The sequence below is a fragment of the Myotis brandtii genome, unplaced genomic scaffold, assembly GCF_000412655.1.
Source record: "Myotis brandtii unplaced genomic scaffold, ASM41265v1 scaffold179, whole genome shotgun sequence".
Lineage (NCBI taxonomy): Eukaryota > Metazoa > Chordata > Mammalia > Chiroptera > Vespertilionidae > Myotis > Myotis brandtii.
The window spans coordinates 5955988-5974753 of NW_005356635.1; the positions used below are offsets into that span (position 1 = coordinate 5955988).

General features: G+C 41.0%; 1 protein-coding gene across 1 annotated transcript in view; it reads left to right on the forward strand.

The window, feature by feature from the left end:
* Window positions 1–10048, forward strand: part of WWTR1 (WW domain containing transcription regulator 1) — a 184621-nt gene extending 174573 nt beyond the window's left edge. Inside the window, exon 8 of the mRNA XM_005863498.2 lies at window positions 6660–10048. Coding sequence (XP_005863560.1) covers window positions 6660–6844 — 185 coding nt within the window. The 3' untranslated portion in view covers window positions 6845–10048. The remainder of the gene's footprint in view (window positions 1–6659) is intronic.
* The last annotated feature ends 8718 nt before the right edge of the window (window positions 10049–18766 follow it).

An 18766-nucleotide genomic window follows, 5' to 3' on the forward strand; every position in this document is an offset into this window, starting at 1 on the left:
TTTTTTGTTTGTTCATATTTCAAATCTTTGACTTGATTCTTGCGATCCTCTAGTCTGCTGTTGGAACTCTGTATAATATTCTTTATTTCAGTCAGTGTATGCTTAATTTCTAGTTGGTCCTTTTTCATAACCTTGAGGGTCTCACTAGATTTCTTGAGGGTCTCACTAAATTTATCGGCGGTTTCTAGAAAATTCTTGAAAAACCTTATAAGTGTGGTTTTGAACTCTATATCCAGTAGTTTGCTTTCCTCCATTTCTGCCATTTGTGAACTGTGTCTTTGTCTCCACATTTTGGCTGCTTCCCTGTGTTGATAGAGTGGCTTTGTGTGCTAGGTGTCCTATAGGGCCCAGTGGCTCAGCCTCCCCAATTACCTGAGGTGGACACTCTTGGTACATCCCTTTGTGGGCTGGGTGCACAGTCTTGTTGTAGTTAAGCCTTGATTGTTGTAGGTATCACTGGGAGGAATTGACCTCCAGGCCAATTGGCTGTGAGAATCAGCTGTGGTTATGGTGGGAGAACTTCTGTGCTGGAGACACCCTTCTGGGGCAAAACTTGCTTCAGTGGGGCTTTGGTGCTCACTGAGTCTTCCCCCTGAGTGTGTCCCTTATGGATCTGAGGAGTTGTAATCTGGATGGTCCCACTCTGACCACTGGGTACACTGGCTCTTGGATCTCTAAGGAGGTGCTAATCTAGCCTCTTCCTGAGGCTACCCAACAGGAGCTATGAGAGATCTGTAGATTCCTCTTCTTTTTTAGGGGTTTGGAGGTGCCCAGATGAGGCCCAGCTGTGAAGCAATGCAAGCTGCTGTGGGGCCTTGGGGCTTCTTTTGGAAGTTCTGGGTCTCTCTGACCCAGCAGCAGTTTGTTAGGTAATTTTCAGATTGCAAAGGGCCAGGCCTTTCATATGCAAAAGCCTCTGCGCACAGCTTGGGTGGGGCGGGGTCTCAGGGGATCAACAGGGTGGAGCAAGCAGCTATGGCTGCTCCTCAGTCCTACCCTAAGAGGCCCCGCGTCTCAGTGTCCCGGTAATCACTGCAAGCACCTCTGAGAGAAAGCCGCCCTTGAGTTCCGACTGATGCCAGACAGTCCAGTTTCTCCACGTATGAGTTTGGGTCCCCGGAGACTCACCCAGAACTGGAGTTCAGAGCATTCGGGAGCTTGAGACTCCCTCCCAATTGAAAAAGACAATCGTGTTGTCAGTTGCCAGCCCTTTCCACTTGTGCCTCCATACTTCTGCACTTTACTTCCGCACCTCCTCTGAGTCTCAGTGTGCTTTTCTCTTTCCTTCTAGTTGTAGAATTTCCACTCAGCCAGCCTTCCTGTGGTTCTGGATGATGTCCATTTTGTCTTTTAGTTGTATTTTTGAAGTGGTTGTGCGAGGCAGCAATCTCCGGTGCGGCCATCTTGGTTTTTCTGGAGTTTGCATTTTTAAATCATCTTTATAGTCATCTCCATTCTGGAATCCAACCAGAAACAATCTTAACAAAGCACTTTTTAAAAAATATTTTTAATTTTTTTTTTTTATTGATTTCAGAGAGAGGAAGGGAGAGGGAGAGAGGGAGAGAAACATCAATGATGAGAGAGAATAATTGATGGGCTGCCTCCTGCACGCCCTCTACTGTGGGTGAGGCCCACATCCTGGGCAGGTGCTCTGACCGGAAATCAAACCATGACCTCCTGGTTCATGGGTTGATGCTCAATCAGTGAGCCATGCTGGCTGGGCCCCAAGCACTCTTAGTAAACTCTAGTCCAGCCGTGGGCAAACTATGGCCTGCAGGCCGGATCCGGCCCGTTTGAAATGAATAAAACTAAAAAAAAAAAAAAGACCGTACCCTTTTATGTAATGATGTTTACTTTGAATTTATATTAGTTCACACAAACACTCCATCCATGCTTTTGTTCCGGCCCTCCGGTCCAGTTTAAGAACCCATTGTGGCCCTCAAGTCAAAAAGTTTGCCCACCCCTGCTCTAGTCCCTCCCCCATAGTTTATATAAATATAGTTTTGTATATGGCACAAGATTTTCAATTCTGCTTTTTCTCTTTTTTTTGCTTGTCCTTGCTTCACATAGCCCTTTCCTCACCATCATATCAGGACACCGTTGTCTGCTTGTCATTCTTACACAGTGAAATAGTGATGTGTTTGGTCCTTAGTTATAATAAACCAGAGGCCTGTTGCACAAAAGATTCGTGCAATAGGCTTTCCCTTCCCCTGCTTGCCGGCACCAGTTTTCCTCCAGCACCTGGGACCCAGGCCTTCGCTCCGGCCGGAGCCGCCTTCAAGCCTTCGCTGCTCCGGCCGGAGCAGCCTTCAAGCCTTTGCTGCTCCAGCTGGAGCCACCTTCAAGCCTTCGCTGCTCCAGCCGGAGCCGCCTTCAGTCTTCGCTCCGCTGCTTCGCGCCTACGTATGCAAATTAACTGCCATCTTTGTTGGTGGTTAATTTGCATATCTCGCTGATTAGCCAATGGGAGGCGTAGCGAAGGTACGGTCAATTACCATATTTGTCTATTATTAGATAGGATAAGCCACTTTCTCTCTTGAGAAAGTACTGGTTTATAGTTCCACCATCACTGCATTTGGAGGGCCGTTGACTGTGGGCTTTGGACAGGTAAGCAACTCAGAAGATTCTAAATTGTCAACTCCAAATCCCAACATGGTAACAGTGTCCTTCCTCCCTCAGCAATTAAAATGAAGAGTTGGGTGACTTCACCCTGGTCCCCAGCCTGCAGGCCAGTCCTCTGCTGGCTTCCCGGTTACCTCTCCCTTCCTCCTCTACTCAAGGAGTAAGGCCTTCAATTGCAGAAACCAAATTTGGACTTATTAGCCAAATCTAGACTTAATTATCAAAGTCCTAAACTCCCAGAGATATTCTAGAACCAAAAATAAAAGATAGTAGAGGTGTCCACTATTTGGTGTTTTTATGCAGGTTGCTCCTTTATTCTGATGGCTGACAGAAAATTAATTGTTCTGTGGTGAAAATAATTGGTTTTCCCACTGCTGTTGTCCACAGTGCCTGTATTTGTCACATTCTGCTTCTCGAAGCCTGCTCTTCCCATCTGACTCTGAATTATCGGTCAGCCAAGAGACAGACTTGCCAGGAGTGTGGGCGCTGGGGCACTGCCCAGGTCTCCCGCAGGCGTCATGTGCATGTTTAGAGGGTTGCGTAGCTGTATTGTGAGGAGTCATACAGGAATAGTTTTACCTGTTTGTTTTGTTATATTTTAATTTGTTACTTCAGCTTTCTCCCTCTTAGCCTGTCTCCCTCTCTCTCTTTCTTCATCTCTCTCTCCTTTTTGGTGTGAGATTTATTTGCCCTCTTTGGAGTGTCTCCTTCCTATGTTTAATAATTGTTTGCTTCATCTTTTAAACACTGGGAAGCCAGTAAAGATAAAGCAAAGTTACATAAGAAAAGACTAAGGAGACCTAAATCTAAGCTTGACATTTAAAAAAAAAAAAAGGTGAATTCTATTCTATGGCTTTTTAAAATAGAATGAATTCTATTCTATGGCTTTTTAAAATAGAGAATGTTTTAAAGCAAAATGTGGAATTAAGTGGTGTCCTGAAAAGAGCAGTCTTTGCAGACAGGCAACTGAAGTTGAGTTCTTGCTTCCCACTTCCTGCCATTGACTTTGGGTGAGTGCCATCAGTTTCCTCGCCTGTAAAGTGGGACCCCTGTGCTCACTTCTTAGAGCTATGAGGAATCATGAGACCACAGAGCTTGGTCTCCTTCTAAGAAGGCTGAGGTAAGGTTCCAAAGGAACTTGATAAATGGTAGGGCTCCAGGGTACCCTGGTTAGGTGATTGTCAGCCCACTGACTTGTGAGTCACTTCTCTGAAGGCTTTATAGGAAATGGGGGTAAGCCCTCTCAAGGAGAGGAATGTAATTACCCATAACAAGATGAGGGGAGGTTGAAGGTGTGTGGAGCTCCAGTGTAGCTAGAAAAGTCAGTTAGGTCCACTGACCACATGCGGAATGGGAGTGAGCCAGCTGAGTACTCACTCCCCTTGTGAAAGGCACACAAAACCACAGCTGAGCGTATAGAGCAAAGCCTGGGAGGTAACTCATCCTTCCAGAATATTTTGAAATAATCACACTCTTTTAAGAACTGCCTGCTTTTTGTCTCCCACTTTTTAAGTGGATAAAACTGCAAAAACCAAAAAGATTACAATGAGATTGCAAAGTTGCTCCAAAGAGAGATAATTTAAAATTGTTAACCTCAACAAAGAACCTTAACTAGTCTCCTCATGCCTTCCATGTCTGAGGAGAAAGGATAAGGTGAATTATTTAAAACAGAGAGTTTTTAGTTGGCTAAAACAATGTATTCTGGAGTTATTAGAAAGTTAAAATGGGAAATCAATAGGGATAAAGGATTCTAACTGGCGATGAAGTAAAAAAGAGATCAGCACCTTAGATCATTCTTCAAGGCAGATAACTTTTTTTAACCTCACTTCCAATCTGTTACACTCTAGTGGCAGAAAAAGTTATTTTGGATTTTCTTTTCTATTTTGATGTTTTTCACTACATGGTTGAACTTGATTTAATTTTTCATTGTATTTTGCAATGAAAATCCTGTAAAATATTGCCAAGAAGCATTGATATTTTATGAGTTATAGAAAAGTCATGAAACTTTGCTATCACCCAAATAAAGTTGGATTATGTTTCCCTCATTACTAGGAAGGATATAATTTTTCTCCCTGGAAAATATTTAATTCATATGCTTAAAATGAATTTTCTGCAGTTTTAGTCAGAATAGTGAATTTCTATGCAAAGACTACTGCACTTTATGACACAAAAGCTAATGTAATGAGTTTTGTAAAAAAGATGCTGTGGTGGGATCAATGTTCCTCAATCTTTGAGATATATTGTATTCCTTCAGAAAATTGTTTGGGGCTGTCTATAATAACTAGTTGTTCTAATATTCTGTAATCAATGGTGATTGAGTTCTAAGTATTTTCTTTCTTTAAGCACAATTGACAAACATTTATTGTATTTTTGTATGTATATGAGTTTGTGGGAATGGTGCCCAGAGCCGTGGGTGCTTTACTCCATTTTGTGAAAATGGTGCTATAATACCAACTTCATATGGGTAAACAGGGACAGACATCTCATATACAACAAGTTACATATATCTAAGGCCACGCAGTTAAAAAGGTCAGTCTATGGACACAAGGTCAGTACATTTTCTCCTACTATCTATATATATAAAGAGGTAATATGCTAATTGTCCTAACAGTGTCTCAGTCAGGACCAGTCAACAGGATGTGCACGCACAGGAGCTGGTGGGTGGGGATGGGGGCGGGGACTTGTGCCACGGGGACATGAGGCTGCAGCAGGGGGTGGCCCCCTGGCGGAGGCGCGCACAGGCCTGCAGCACCGTCCAGCCTGGAGCGGGGCATCAGGATGGGGGCAGGGCCTCGGCAAAGAGCTCTCAGCACTCCTGCGCCAGGGTCTGAAGGCGCGGAGAGGAGGGGAGAGCACAAAGGCAGTTAGGGGGTTTAGGCCAGTAGGGGAGAGCAGATAGGTAGTTAGGGCGATCAAGCCAGGAGGGGAGTGCAGATAGGCAGTTAGGGCGATCAAGCCAGGAGGGGAGTGCAGATAGGCAGTTAGGGGGATCAGACAAGGAGGGGAGAGCAGTTAGGAGCATCAGGCAGGCAGGCAGGTAGCACTTATTAGCCAGTGGTTCTAGATTGTGAGAGGGATCCCAGATTGGAGAGGGTGCAGGCCAGGCTGAGGGACCCTTCCGCCCCTACCCCCACCCCCACCCCCACCGCATGCACGAATTTCATGCACCGGGCCACTAGTTATTCATAAAGAACATGGATTCCTCATGTCACACCCCAGACACTTAATTTTATTCTAGAACAGCATTTTCTCAACTGTCTCTATAAACTCTAGTTTATCAGGACCAAGTTCTGCCAAAATTGGATTAGGTGATTACATGTGCTTAGGTAAGGGTGGCTTAGACAAAATAAAGCAGACTTCTTTACTGCAAGACATCTCAGAACCTTCTTGAGCTCATAGGCATTGTGACTTGCCTGCATTGTGAGAAAGGCAGATGTTGTGGGGGGTGGAGTGGAGGGAGGGGCATGGTTTGCAGAACCCACTTTATAAAATGCTTTGACATTGATCCCTAGTGCCATCAATGAAGACAGCCTTTTAATAACACCATTAAAAGAAACTCCTCACTATTATCTTTGAACATAGAGGGAGGATATGGGTACATATAAGCTTGCAATTAAATCCTGAGATTATAGCCCTGTGATAAGGCATTTCTTAACAGGCAGGGCCTCTCGACTCTTTCACAAAACAGCTCTTCATGCCACTGTCTCGGGAAGGCACAGGTCATAGGTCAGACCCCCAGGGCCTTCACCTGGGCCTCCCTGTTTCCCAGGACTTGTCCCCCTGGACATGTCTACCCAGGACAGTTGCAGATTCCCCTGGCACCTCTGCATCTCCTAGGAGCGACCATCACCAGCTCAGTGTCAGTGTGGTAGCTGAAATTTTGCCCAGAGACGAAATATTTTATACCCATAGCAAAGAAATCTGTTTCCGTGTAGGCATAGCACAGGTGAAGACGAGAGTTATGTTAACATTTGAACTGCCCCTCTTTCAAGAACCTGAAAAAGGAGTGAACATGGTTTCTTCTCATTCTGTTGCAGGGGAGAACGCAGGGCAGACACCCATGAACATCAATCCTCAGCAGACTCGTTTCCCTGATTTTCTGGACTGTCTCCTGGGAACCAATGTGGACCTTGGAACTCTGGAATCTGAAGATCTGATCCCCCTCTTCAATGATGTAGAGTCTGCTCTGAACAAAAGCGAGCCCTTTCTGACCTGGCTGTAGTCAGTATATTGTAACCTGTGTGCAGCCATGACCTGACATTTCCTGGGCCTCTTGGGAAAAGCGATGGAGCAGAGCAAGTCTGCAGGTGAACCGCTTTCTGCCCCCATGACTCATGCTCCCTCCTTTCCATGTGGCCAGTTTAATCATTGCCTGGATTTGATTGATAGTAAACTAAGTTAAACATAAATAAATATTCTATTTTCGTTTTCTGCAAGCCTGCATTCCTGTGGTGGGTTATGCAGAATTGCGTTCCTGTTTTTCTCTCTGTAGCCCCATGACTAAGCTTTATGGGTGTTAATTGAAATTTTTACATCAATTGATTATAAACCATAAAAAGTTGACCACAGGCAGTGATTTCTGACAGGTGGCTCGGTCCAGGAAATGTATACAAAATCAGACCTGATTTACAGTTTTAAAGCTATTGATGACAATAGTACCAAATGCTTTAAATATTTACCTGAACTTTAAAAATCATCATATAAATAGTAAAATTTTGCTGTATGGAATACCGTGTAGTGCTGAATCCATCCTGGTTCTGATGATTCTTATTACTCTGTATTTACAAAGTCACACACAGTCCTCTTGTAGTTTATGCTCCATCATTTTGGGCATAGCATCTGCATAGCTAGTCCTTCCAGTGGGAGAGTGGCGGCAGCATGCCATAGTCCCTATGCTGCGGATCTTATGAATGACACCCGTTTGCTACTAATTATGAGCATTTATTAAACAAAACATTTAAAATTACAAGTTATATTTTTTAAAAATTACTGCTTAGAAATTGATGTTTATTTTATGAAGCACTATATTTTGTAGCTGATGACAAAGGGCAGGCAAATATTTTTGATGAATCAGTGGCAACTGCATTTTTGTCTTTTGAAATTGTTCTGAAAACATCAGGACACATAGCTTTCAGTCCAATGGCACACACAGCAAGCTGTTGCTTTTTAAATTCTGAAGCCTTGTCAGTTTTGCTTTTAAGATTTCAAGTTTTAAAATAGTCTTATCTATGAAACTGTTTGAAGGATGAAGCAGATCTCTGACTGACATTTAAAAATATGTCCTCTAGATGGTGTGTGGTGGAGGCATATGTTTCTGAATTCAGTAAAAGTGATTCCTAAGTATATTATCCTAATCCTTTTGTTACAGTTGGTATAAAAAGGCATGAAATATGTACTCAATACCTCTTATGTAACCAAAAAATGTTTTTTTTATTAGCTTTTAAGGACTGAGAGAGTGCATCGGGTTCACCTGGCATGCACTCTGTCTGCCAATGAAGTCCTCAACTGTTTAGTGTTTTCAACTGACGTTATTTATAATATATGAATTTAGTATCTTTTTTAAAAGACAATAATTGAGGTCTCTGGGAGGAACCTTTCAATTCCCAAGGGGACTTATTCATTTGGGATCGTAAATGAGATCCTTTTGATCTATCAGAATATAGATGGGCAGAGTACCTTTTATCTTGTTGGAAAGAAGGCACGTGGAAAGGTCAGAGATTAAGTAGTAAAGTTATGGAATATAGTGGAAAGGATACCAGTTGTGAAATGAAAATAGACAAGCTATAGTACCCCAAAAGCAAGACAGGCAGAAGGTATGAGCAGTGCACTCCCAAAACAAAACAACAATTTTCGACTACAAACTTTATACCAAAAGACTGTTGTAGAAGAAAAGAAGGCTTTCGTGCACTTTATGTGGTGGGGGAGGGGCAGGGATGGAGCCCTGTTCATGCTGATGCTGAGCAGCAGGTGGACAGGGCATGAGCCTGCTGTGCTTCCCACACAACGCAGCGATTTCTTTTTCCTGAAGGACCCGTGATTTAAGTTCCTTTTGTTTCTTCTCTCTCCAAGTCTCCGAGAGAGATGGGGGTGATGTTTATGTTGCTACTAAATTGAAGGAAGCACTATTTCTTTTTCTCTTGTGTTAGCAATAATTGCAAAAAGAGTTGTACATTCTAAGAAAGAAAAAAACAAAAACAAAAAAAAAAAACAAGGGACCTAACAAAACTGAGCAGTGTTACTGTATTTTTAAAAAATATTTTTATAGACTCATTTTCAGGTTATTAAGTGTAAAAGAAACAGATACCCCTCTTTTTTTCCTAAAGTAGTTAAAACATCGATGATTTGTATTATCAATTTTTAGAAATAATTTCCTAATAAGCTTGTGGCATTAGAAAATACTAGAATTTTTTAAGTGAAATTAGTTGAAACATTTGTTAATGAACATAACAAACATTTTTTTCAGAATTAAACATGGACTCTGACTATGTGCTTACTAATAGATAAAGCCAGATATAATTTTTTGTGTTTGTTTTTAAGGCCATAAAATATGGCTTTTGTTAAAGAACACTAAAGCTAGAAATCTATGTAAGAACAGCTTTTTAAAGGCTACTTCCTATTATTATGAGTGTTAAAACCCCTGCAGAATCATGATAAGGTGCTATTTATACTGTTTTTCTTATTAGAAAACAACCACCAGGATATCTAGTCTTTTTAGTTCTACATCCATCAACTTCAACATTTCATTCAGTAGTTTTGCCATAGAAAAGGCATATTAAAATTGAAATAGGAAAGTAATTTCATGTATCTTTCTTTCTAGGTCCCCCCCCCCCCCCCCCCCCCCCCACACCCCCAAACACATTTTCTTGAAGTAAATACATTGTTAAAACCTATTTGCAACTCCATTCAATCTAAGTAATTCTTAGTGTTTCACCTTAGTATTAGGATGTGAAATGCCATCTCTTTCACTGATTACACAGTCTACCAGAAGCACGTAAAACAGGAAAAAAAGACAGTATGCCAAGGGGCTATTCCCAGTTTGGCAGAAAAGCTCTCAGTAGAGGAAGGTGATCTGAGTGATAGGAGTATAGGAGTGTTGCTAATTACGAGTTGTTTTCTCATGATATAATTAGGAAGTAACTTCTGAAAGTACAACTTCTATGAAAAAAAGAAATTATAGATTAGTTTAATTGGGAAAATGGACCATTGACAGAGACTGTTTCCCTAACACACTACATCATTTCTGTGCTAGTACTTTAACTTTTTACAAACTTTACTTCTACATTTTATAATGTGTTTAATTTTAATTTAGAATGCTATGTGTACAGAGAGTATGCAGCCAAATCAGGCAGATCAAACCATTTTTTTGGTACTAGTTTTTACTTCTCTGATTCTGTAAAAGAAAAATAAATACAATTGAGTTTCCATATGGAGCCTTTGTCTTTTTATTATTTGTGTGTGTTCCTTTTCCTGAGGGCTTTGGGTGTTACTATACTAAAGAGAGGCTTATGCAACCCTCCTGGCAGAGAATGAAAGAAAGAAAATTTTGTAGGCAAACATTTTTTTGGCTCAAATGCTTGTTTTTCAATATTCTAAATATCCTTTATTTGAAGTGACCCTCTGGGATTTTTAAAGACTGTGCATATTTATTGTGTGTATACTTTAAAACTTCTACTGTCCTTCCAGCACCCTCACAGACTTGACAGACATCAGAAGTATAAGAATTCAGTTTTTCTTCTATTGTTAACAGTATGGTATACCTCCTTGTGGTCATTCACTCTGTGCACTGGGACTGTGTTTTCTCTGCTTGTTGAGTCCCTTGACTCTCACTGCCATGATCCTTTTGTCACTGCACAGGAGCACTGGGGGAGCACACTTGTGGCAGAGAGTGTTTAAGCAGAAACATTCAGCTAAATAGCAGAGAGAAGAGATGCTAGTGGAAACATTACCCACATTCCAGGGTCTAAGTCTCATGCATCGTTTTAAAAACCATATTTCATCATCATTTGTAAGGTAACGTGCTCATTGTTGAAAATGTTATAAGTCACAACATGTATAATGTAAAACTAAAAGTTCTGTATCCCCCAAATCTCACATTAAAATAAAAAAGTACATTAGATGCTTTATCTATACGTGAGATTTTTTTTTAGCAAATGGAAAGCATTTATACATGCTGTTTAGAAGCTTTCATTTTTTTCTCTTAATAACAATGATATTACTAATACCTATTAAGCATATACTATATGACAGAAACTATGCAAAACAATTGCTATAATCTAATATGCACAGCAACCTTACTATTTTAAGGATATTATCCTCAATTTACAGATGAAGAAATTGAGTATTGGAGAGGTTATGTAACTTGTATAAGGTCACACGATAAGCAACAGATATATCCCATACCTTCTGGTCATCTTTCCATGCCAGTACATATAGTTGTATACTTCATTATTTTTAACAACAAATAATATTCTTTTGTATGGATGTCCCTTATTGATAGCCAGGTGGTAGCTAAAAATACTGCTTTAGAAAAGGGCATATTCTTGTGTGAATATGGCTGGAGGGTAAGTAACTTCCTAGGAAAGAAATTACTACATCAAAAGATACGTGATTTTAAATATTGATAAATTCTGCCAAATATTTTTCAAAAAGACCTACCCATTTCTATTTCCAACAACAATGTGTACAAAGGTCTGTTTCACCATTGCCAACCTAGAGCTGCATAATGCCTAACTTTTTAACATCATTTAAAAATTTTTTAATTATAGTTGACAAAATATTATATTAGTTTCAGGTGTACAACCCAGTGATTAGACATTATAAAACTTACTGATAAATCTCGTACCCATCTGACATTATACATAGTTATTAGAATATGATTGACTATATTCCCAATACTGTACTTGACATCCCCATGACTATTCTGTAACTACCAATTTGTACTTCTTAATCCCTTCACCATTTCACCCATCCATTCCTCCTCCCATCTGGTAACTGTCAAAATGTTCTCTGTATCTATGAGTCTGTTTTTGTTCTGCTTGTTTGTTTATTTTGTTCTTTAGCTTTAATTATTGATAAATATGTATTTATTGCCATATCTTTGCCCTTTTTCCCCCCTTCTTGAAGATCCTTTAATATTTCATTTAATACTGGTTTAGTGGTGATGAACTCCTTTAGCTTTTTCTTGTCTTGGAAAGTCTTTATCTGACCTTTGATTCTAAATGAAAGCTTCACTGGGTAGAGTAATCTTAGCTGTAGGTCTTTGCTTTCATCACTTTATTTCTTGCCTCTCCCTTTCTAGCCTGTAAAGTTTCTGTTGAGAAATCAGCTGATAGTCTTATGGGAGCTTTCTTGTAGGTAACTAACTGCTTTTTTCTTTCTGCTTTTAAGATTCTCTCTTTGTCTTTAGACCTTGGCATTTTAATTGTGATGTTTCTTGGTGTGTGCTTCTTTGGGACTTTCTGTACTTCCTGGACATGGTGTCTGTTTTCTTCACCAGGTTAGGGAAGCTCTCCATCATTATTTTTTCACATAGGTTTTCAATTCCCTGCTCTCTTTCTTCTCCTTCCAGTACCCTCATGATGTGAATGTTGGTATGCTTGAAGTTGTCCCAGAGGCTCCTTACACTCACCTCATTTTTGGATTCTTTTAAAAAGTATTTTTGCTGTTCTGATTGGGTGTTTCTTGCTTCCTTATATTCCAAATCACTGATTTGACTCTTGGCTTCATCTGCTTTACTGTTGATTCCCTATAAATTATTCTTCATTTCAGTTAGTGTATTCTTCATTTCTGACTAGTTCTTTTTTTATGGTTTCCATATCCTTTTTATGCTATTGAAGTTCTCTCTAAGTTCATCTATTCTTCCCCTAAGTTAATTGAGCATTCTAATAACCAGTGTTTTGAACTCTGCATCTAATTGATTGCTTGTCTCCATTTTGTTTAGTATTTTTTCTCGAGTTTTGTTTTGTTCTTTCATTAGGGACATAGTTCTTTGTCTCCTTATTTTGGCAGTATTTGTTTCTATGTATTAGGTAGACCTGCTACATCTCCCGGGCTTGTTACAGTGGCCTAATATAGTATGTGTACTGTATGGTCCAGGGGCACAGCCTCCCCCTTCACCCAATCAGAGCACTCCAGGAGTACCCCACCCTCGTGTGGGCTGGGTACACCCTCCTGTTGTAGTTGAGCCTTGATTGCTGTTGGCACCTCAATGGGAGGGATTTACCCCCCAGGCCAGTTACCAGGTGTACTGGTTAATAATGCGAATTTTTTTTCAATAGATGGAGTTACACATATGTTGATATATATGCGATTTGATATGTATGCTATTTTGTTATGTTGACAACAAGCTTCAAAACTTCATATGTCAAATTTTCTGAAGGTGTTAACATCATAGATATTTTTACACATAAAAATGTCGAATTTCATGGCAAAAAAAAGAGCATTTGTGGGACGTTTTAATTCATTACTTTATTTTGAAGAAAAGTGCTGCTGAAAGTTATTGTATACTTTGGGAAGCTTACGGTGAACATTCTCCATCTCAAGATACTAGTAAGTCCCAGGTGGTGGCAGGATATGACTGAGGACTTTGTGTTGGTCTCAGGCAAAACACACGTGAAGTACACACAAACCATGTCAACAAACCCTGGGTAACTGTCTTGGCACACACCTGCAAATGCAGGAAGAGACTGCTATCTAGCACATATTGTAATCCATGGAGTGTATTCATCCAAAAGGTGAGATGAGACAAAAGTAAGAAGAGGGAAGAGGTGGCAGAGGTGGAAGAGGATGGAGAGGAGAAGGAAGAACAAAATAAATCCAGGATTTAGAACAATTCATGGGAAAGAACCACTGATTGTACTCCAAGGAGAAAAAATAATCTGCCTTTCCATAAAATTCTTTTGTTCTGTGTTAGAAACGATAATAAGCTGACCCTGATCTAAACACAACATATCAGGAAGGGTTCAATCAGAGATCAAATCTATATATATAAAAGACTAAGCTACCATCAGACCAGCCAGTAGGTATGACGTGCACTGGCCACCAGGTGGCAGACGCTCAACGCTGGAGCTGCCCAGTGACAGCAACTCTCGCACTCTGGGACCCCTCCCAGGGATGGAGAGCCAGTTTCGGCCCAATCCCTAAAGGCCAGGCCGAGGGATCCCACCTGCCAGAGGGACCCTGCTCACTCCCCAGATGCTTTTCAAGCCTCGGCGCTGCCCCAGGTGCGGGCAGCCAAGGAGGGACTGTGGAAGGTTGGCTCCAGGGCATGTCTGGCCAGTCTCACCCAGTCCTGTCCTGCCAGCCACCTTCTAATTAATTTCAATGTGCACAAATCTGTGCACTGGGTCACTAGTAGTATTATAAAAAACATTCAATTTCACTGTTAAGCCCATCAGCAGATGAGTGGATTAAAAAACTGTGGTACATCTAAGCAATGGAACACTATGCTGCTGGAAAAAAGAAGGAACTCTTACCATTTGCAACAGCATGGATAGACCTGGAGAGCATTATGCTAGTGGAATAAGCCAGTCTGAGAAAGATAATTATCACATGATCATCTCACTCATTTGTTGAATATAATGAACAACATAAGCTGATGAAAAAATATAGATCCAGAGACATAGAAGCATTGAACAGACCATCCAACCTCAGAGGGAAGGTGGGTGGAGTGGGGGAGAGAGAAAAACCAAAGGACTTGTATGCATGCATATAAGCATAACTCATGGACACAGACAGTAGCAGGGGGAAGGCATGTGCTGGGGTGTGGGAATGGCCAGGGAGAGGTCAATGGGGGAAAAAGGAGACATATGTAATACTTAAAACAATAGAAAAAATTTTAAAAAGAAGTACAAATTATAACAGTAAGATATTTTTTACCTATCATACTTACAAAGATTTAAGAGTTAGACCAAATTTCTCACCACAAGAAAAGAAAGAGAAAATTGCAACTATTTGAATGATGCATGTGTTAACTAATTTGATGTGGCAATCATTTTGCAATATATGCATATATAAAATCACTACGTTGTACACTCTAATGTTATATGTCAATATCTAAATAAAACTGGGGAAAAAAGAATTCATTTTCATTGTATATTATTACTAGAATAGAAAATATATTTTTCAGTCAAATTTTGAATATTATTTACATATTCTACATATCTTCTCTAATATTTTGTGAAAAGTATAAACTGAGGGGAAAACAAAAAAATGTTAGAGTTTACACAAATCAAATTTGACTACATTTTTTTTTGAAGTTGCATGTTTGTAGTAAAACTTAATCTTAAAAAAATATTAGGGGATTGGTCAAGATGGCAGCATAGGTAAATGCAATACTCCCATCCTTTCACAGCCACATCAAAATTACAACTAAACTACAAAAGAGTCATCATTCAGAACCACCTAAAATCTAGCTGAACAGAAGTCCTACAACTAAGGATATATCAAGACTGGTAGGAGGGGCAGAGACACAGAGCGGGCTGATCCCACATCTACATGTGACAGTTAAAAACTGGGAGAAATATCTTGGCTGCTTAGAGTGAATGGTCCCATCCACATACCAGGTCACCCAGATCAGGGATCCAGTGCCAGAAAGAGAAGTTCCCCATAACTTCTGGCTGTAAAAACCACTGGGGATTGAGCCTGAGTGAGACAGAGGCTGCTGGAGTCCCAGGCAGTTTCTCTTCTAGGGCCCTCAAAGGAACTTACTTGGACTCACTCCCTCTGAGCTTTAGTGCTAGACAGCAGCTAGAGAGGCACTAGGGACATATAGAGAGGAACTGATTTTTCTGGCATTGGGGCTAGAGCTGGAGAGGCAGCTTTCTCTCTGACAGAAGTGATGGCAGAGCTAGCAGGCAGGTGCTGTATCTGAGTTTCCATCAACCTGGCTCACTGTTAGCCCCACCCTGTTGATACCCTGAGACCCCATCCCACCCAGCTTGTTGGCCCACCCATGCTGTTTCCATATAAATGGCCTGTCTTGACTCATGCTTCAGACTTTCTTAACCTTTCTTAAACAAGCAGTATCTAGCCTCTGCATGTCCCTGGCACTAGAAGCAGTTGGCCTTGGTTCATGGCTTGGCCTCTCCTGGGCACCTCCAAGCCCAGCACCAGTCATAGCCATCTACAGATCACTTTGTAGCTCATACCAGGTGGCCCCAAGAAGAAAATAGGCAGCAGCTGACCTTGGCCAGCACCTCCTGAAAGGCCCTAGAGCCAGTGCACACAGTGGACAGCTTCAGACCCTGTCAAAGCACCACCCCAAGCAACAAACTCAAGGGACAGACTCAGCAGGCACAAGAGCCCCACTAAAATAAATCTTGCTCCATGGGGTGGGCCCCTGAACAGCTGATCCTCCACAATTGTCACAGCCTTGAAGCTACTAGTAGTCCATTAAAGAAGTATGGTGTCATAATTGGGATGATCCCATTCGGTTGGGATGGTCCACCTAACCATTGGTGTTCAGGTTTGTTTGGGGGTTTTGGTCCCCCACTGGAGATCTCCAGAGTCCTAGTGTCTTCCTTGAGCTGTTAAGAGCAGATCTGTCCTCATTCCTGGGCAGACACCTACCAGGTGGGCCTTTGGCCTTGTGCTCATGGACTCAGTAGGACTGAGGCAGAGGGAGAGTTCCACAAACGGCCCAGGTTAACGCCCAGTGCCATGTGCTCAGAGTCGGGAACCACATGCAGTTGTAGGAAACACAGTTTAAACTTCTATACTCATGGGCCTGTCATGGATCCATGAGCTCATGTCAGTCCCTTGTTCAATTTGTAGCTCAGATGCCCACTTCCTACTTTTTTTTCCTGGCTCAGTATGGAAATCTTCTTACAGTTTATTTCAGGGCCAGGAGCACTACCTTACTCAGTCTGAGGGTGCAGGAGAAATGGCGTGGGCTCTGGGCACCTCCACTGACACAGCGCATCTATGGATTGCCTACTATGTGCCAGGTTCCTTGTTAGGCACTGGGGTGTAGCCTCGGATGAGATACTGTTCTTTCCTTTGTGCTTTTGTACTCCAAAATGTAGAGACACAAATCACATACTCAAGAAAGCAATACCAAGTTAGGAACTCACATAAGGAAAATTTCTGAACAATTTTATTACCAACCTTGGTGTGTGTGTGTGTGTGTGTGTGTGTGTGTGTGTGTATGGGAGGATCTGCAAAGGAAGGGCCCATTCAACCTTACCCTTTGTTTCCTGTCTCTTCCTTCCAAGTCCTCTTATCCATGGCAAGCTATTTTTCCCAATTTTATAGTAATTGCATTTGGAAAATGGCTTTTGTGTAAACATTTATCAAAGTTGTGTCTTACTTCTTTAATTATAAAATAACGAGACTGGATTTGATGATGAATACAAACCTTCATTTCTAAAATGTGTTTCAATGAAAAGCCCTAAATAAGGAAGTGATGCCTCATCCACATTCTTATTTCCTCAACAAAGAACTTAGGTTGATGAGTCAGTCCCAATGCTCTGCTGTCTCTGAACTTCTGGCACATAGTTACCAGTGTGACCCTTTAGGATTTGGCATATACTACATTGTATTAACAGTGATCTGTAGAGTGTGAGCTCCCAGTGGGGTCTGACTCCTTTTCATCCTTGGTGCCTGCCAGTCTGTGGTCTAGTCAATGGTTGCTCACAGTGGCTAGTTTTTAGTTTTTAAAACTCAGCAGCTTTAAAAAGTAAGTAACACAAAAGATAGGCATCCATGCATCATGCCTGAGATTTCAGATGCAGTAGGTCTATGCTGGGGCTCAGGAATCATAATTTTAGAACATTTCCTGGGTGATTGTGATGATCGGCCACATTTGAGAACAAGAGGTCTAAACTCATTTGAAACTCTGTGTGTGTGTGTGTGTGTGTGTGTGTGTGTGTGTGTGTATTTATAGGTCCCTCAAGGAGACCGTAATGCATAACTGCCTGCCTTTCCTCCTTCTTCCTGTTGAGTGCCAGATTTGACCTCTGATCTCAGAGATCTCATTACAGTGAGGGCAAAATCAAAACACGTGTAACTCCTCAAGTCTTCAGTGGTGATCCCCCAGTGGCCAACACTCAGGGGTGATTGGTAACTGCTTTGTTAATGGCTATAAGAAGCCTCGTTGTCAGTGTGCCTATGAGCTTGGCAGGTGCAGAGGTGAGACTTGCTGGCTTGTAACTCCCTCTGAGATCCTCACTGTGCACGAGCCATGTGGACAATCGCACAGGCCTCCCGGTTTCATCCTTGGGACTTCGACATTTCTTAACCGTCCTTTTACAGATGGGGAAACTGAGACTTAGAAAGTAACTTTCACAAGATTCCAAGCTGGTATATGATGGAGTTGAGGTTTGAACTTAAATCAACACAATGGATTTAACTGTATATTAGTGCCTGACCCATAAAACTAAAATCTTAGTGTCATAATATAACACATAGAATTAATAATATCTATTATCTTAACCCTGGGCCATTGGCTGACAAGTTATTACCAAAAATAACATTTAAAACATATTTTTTGTTTGATCAATGGAAGCATTTGTAGAAAGGTGAGAAGAGGTATAATTCATTCAACCTTCTGCCCCTCCTTCACCATCTTTATTATATTACCACTGAATTAGGATTTTAATTTAATATTCATAAAGAAATGCGTACTAATAATGACAGGCACAAAAGACTAGTTTTAAGTAAGCCAAAAGAAACCAAATAACATTATTTATGATACATCAGTCACTCTTTCCCTCCATAAACCTGGAAAATAAAAATTGCTCTTAGTTTCTCATTTTTAATGTGCTTCCTTCCTTTGAATTATCTTAAACTTCCAAAAATGTAAATACCACATATACAAAGAAACAGTGTGGTTGCACTTGCGATTTTATACATTTTTCACTTCTGTAGAAAAATTTTGTAAATTTACTTTTAATCTGCTCATCAATTCCAAACGGAAGTCAATTTGAAAGATTTATAAATGTAACTTAGGTGGGCAACCTGTTTCTATTTGAAACTAACATAAAGCTCTAAGGCTAGCTAAGCTGGTTGGAAAGGAGACGGAATAACTGTGTCCACCTTAAGCTTGGACAGTGTGAAAGCAGGGAAACTGACAACCCCAAAGAGAGAAGGTTAAGTTTAATGTGTCTTTCAACATGCCATTGAGTAATGAAGGTCATCACATGGT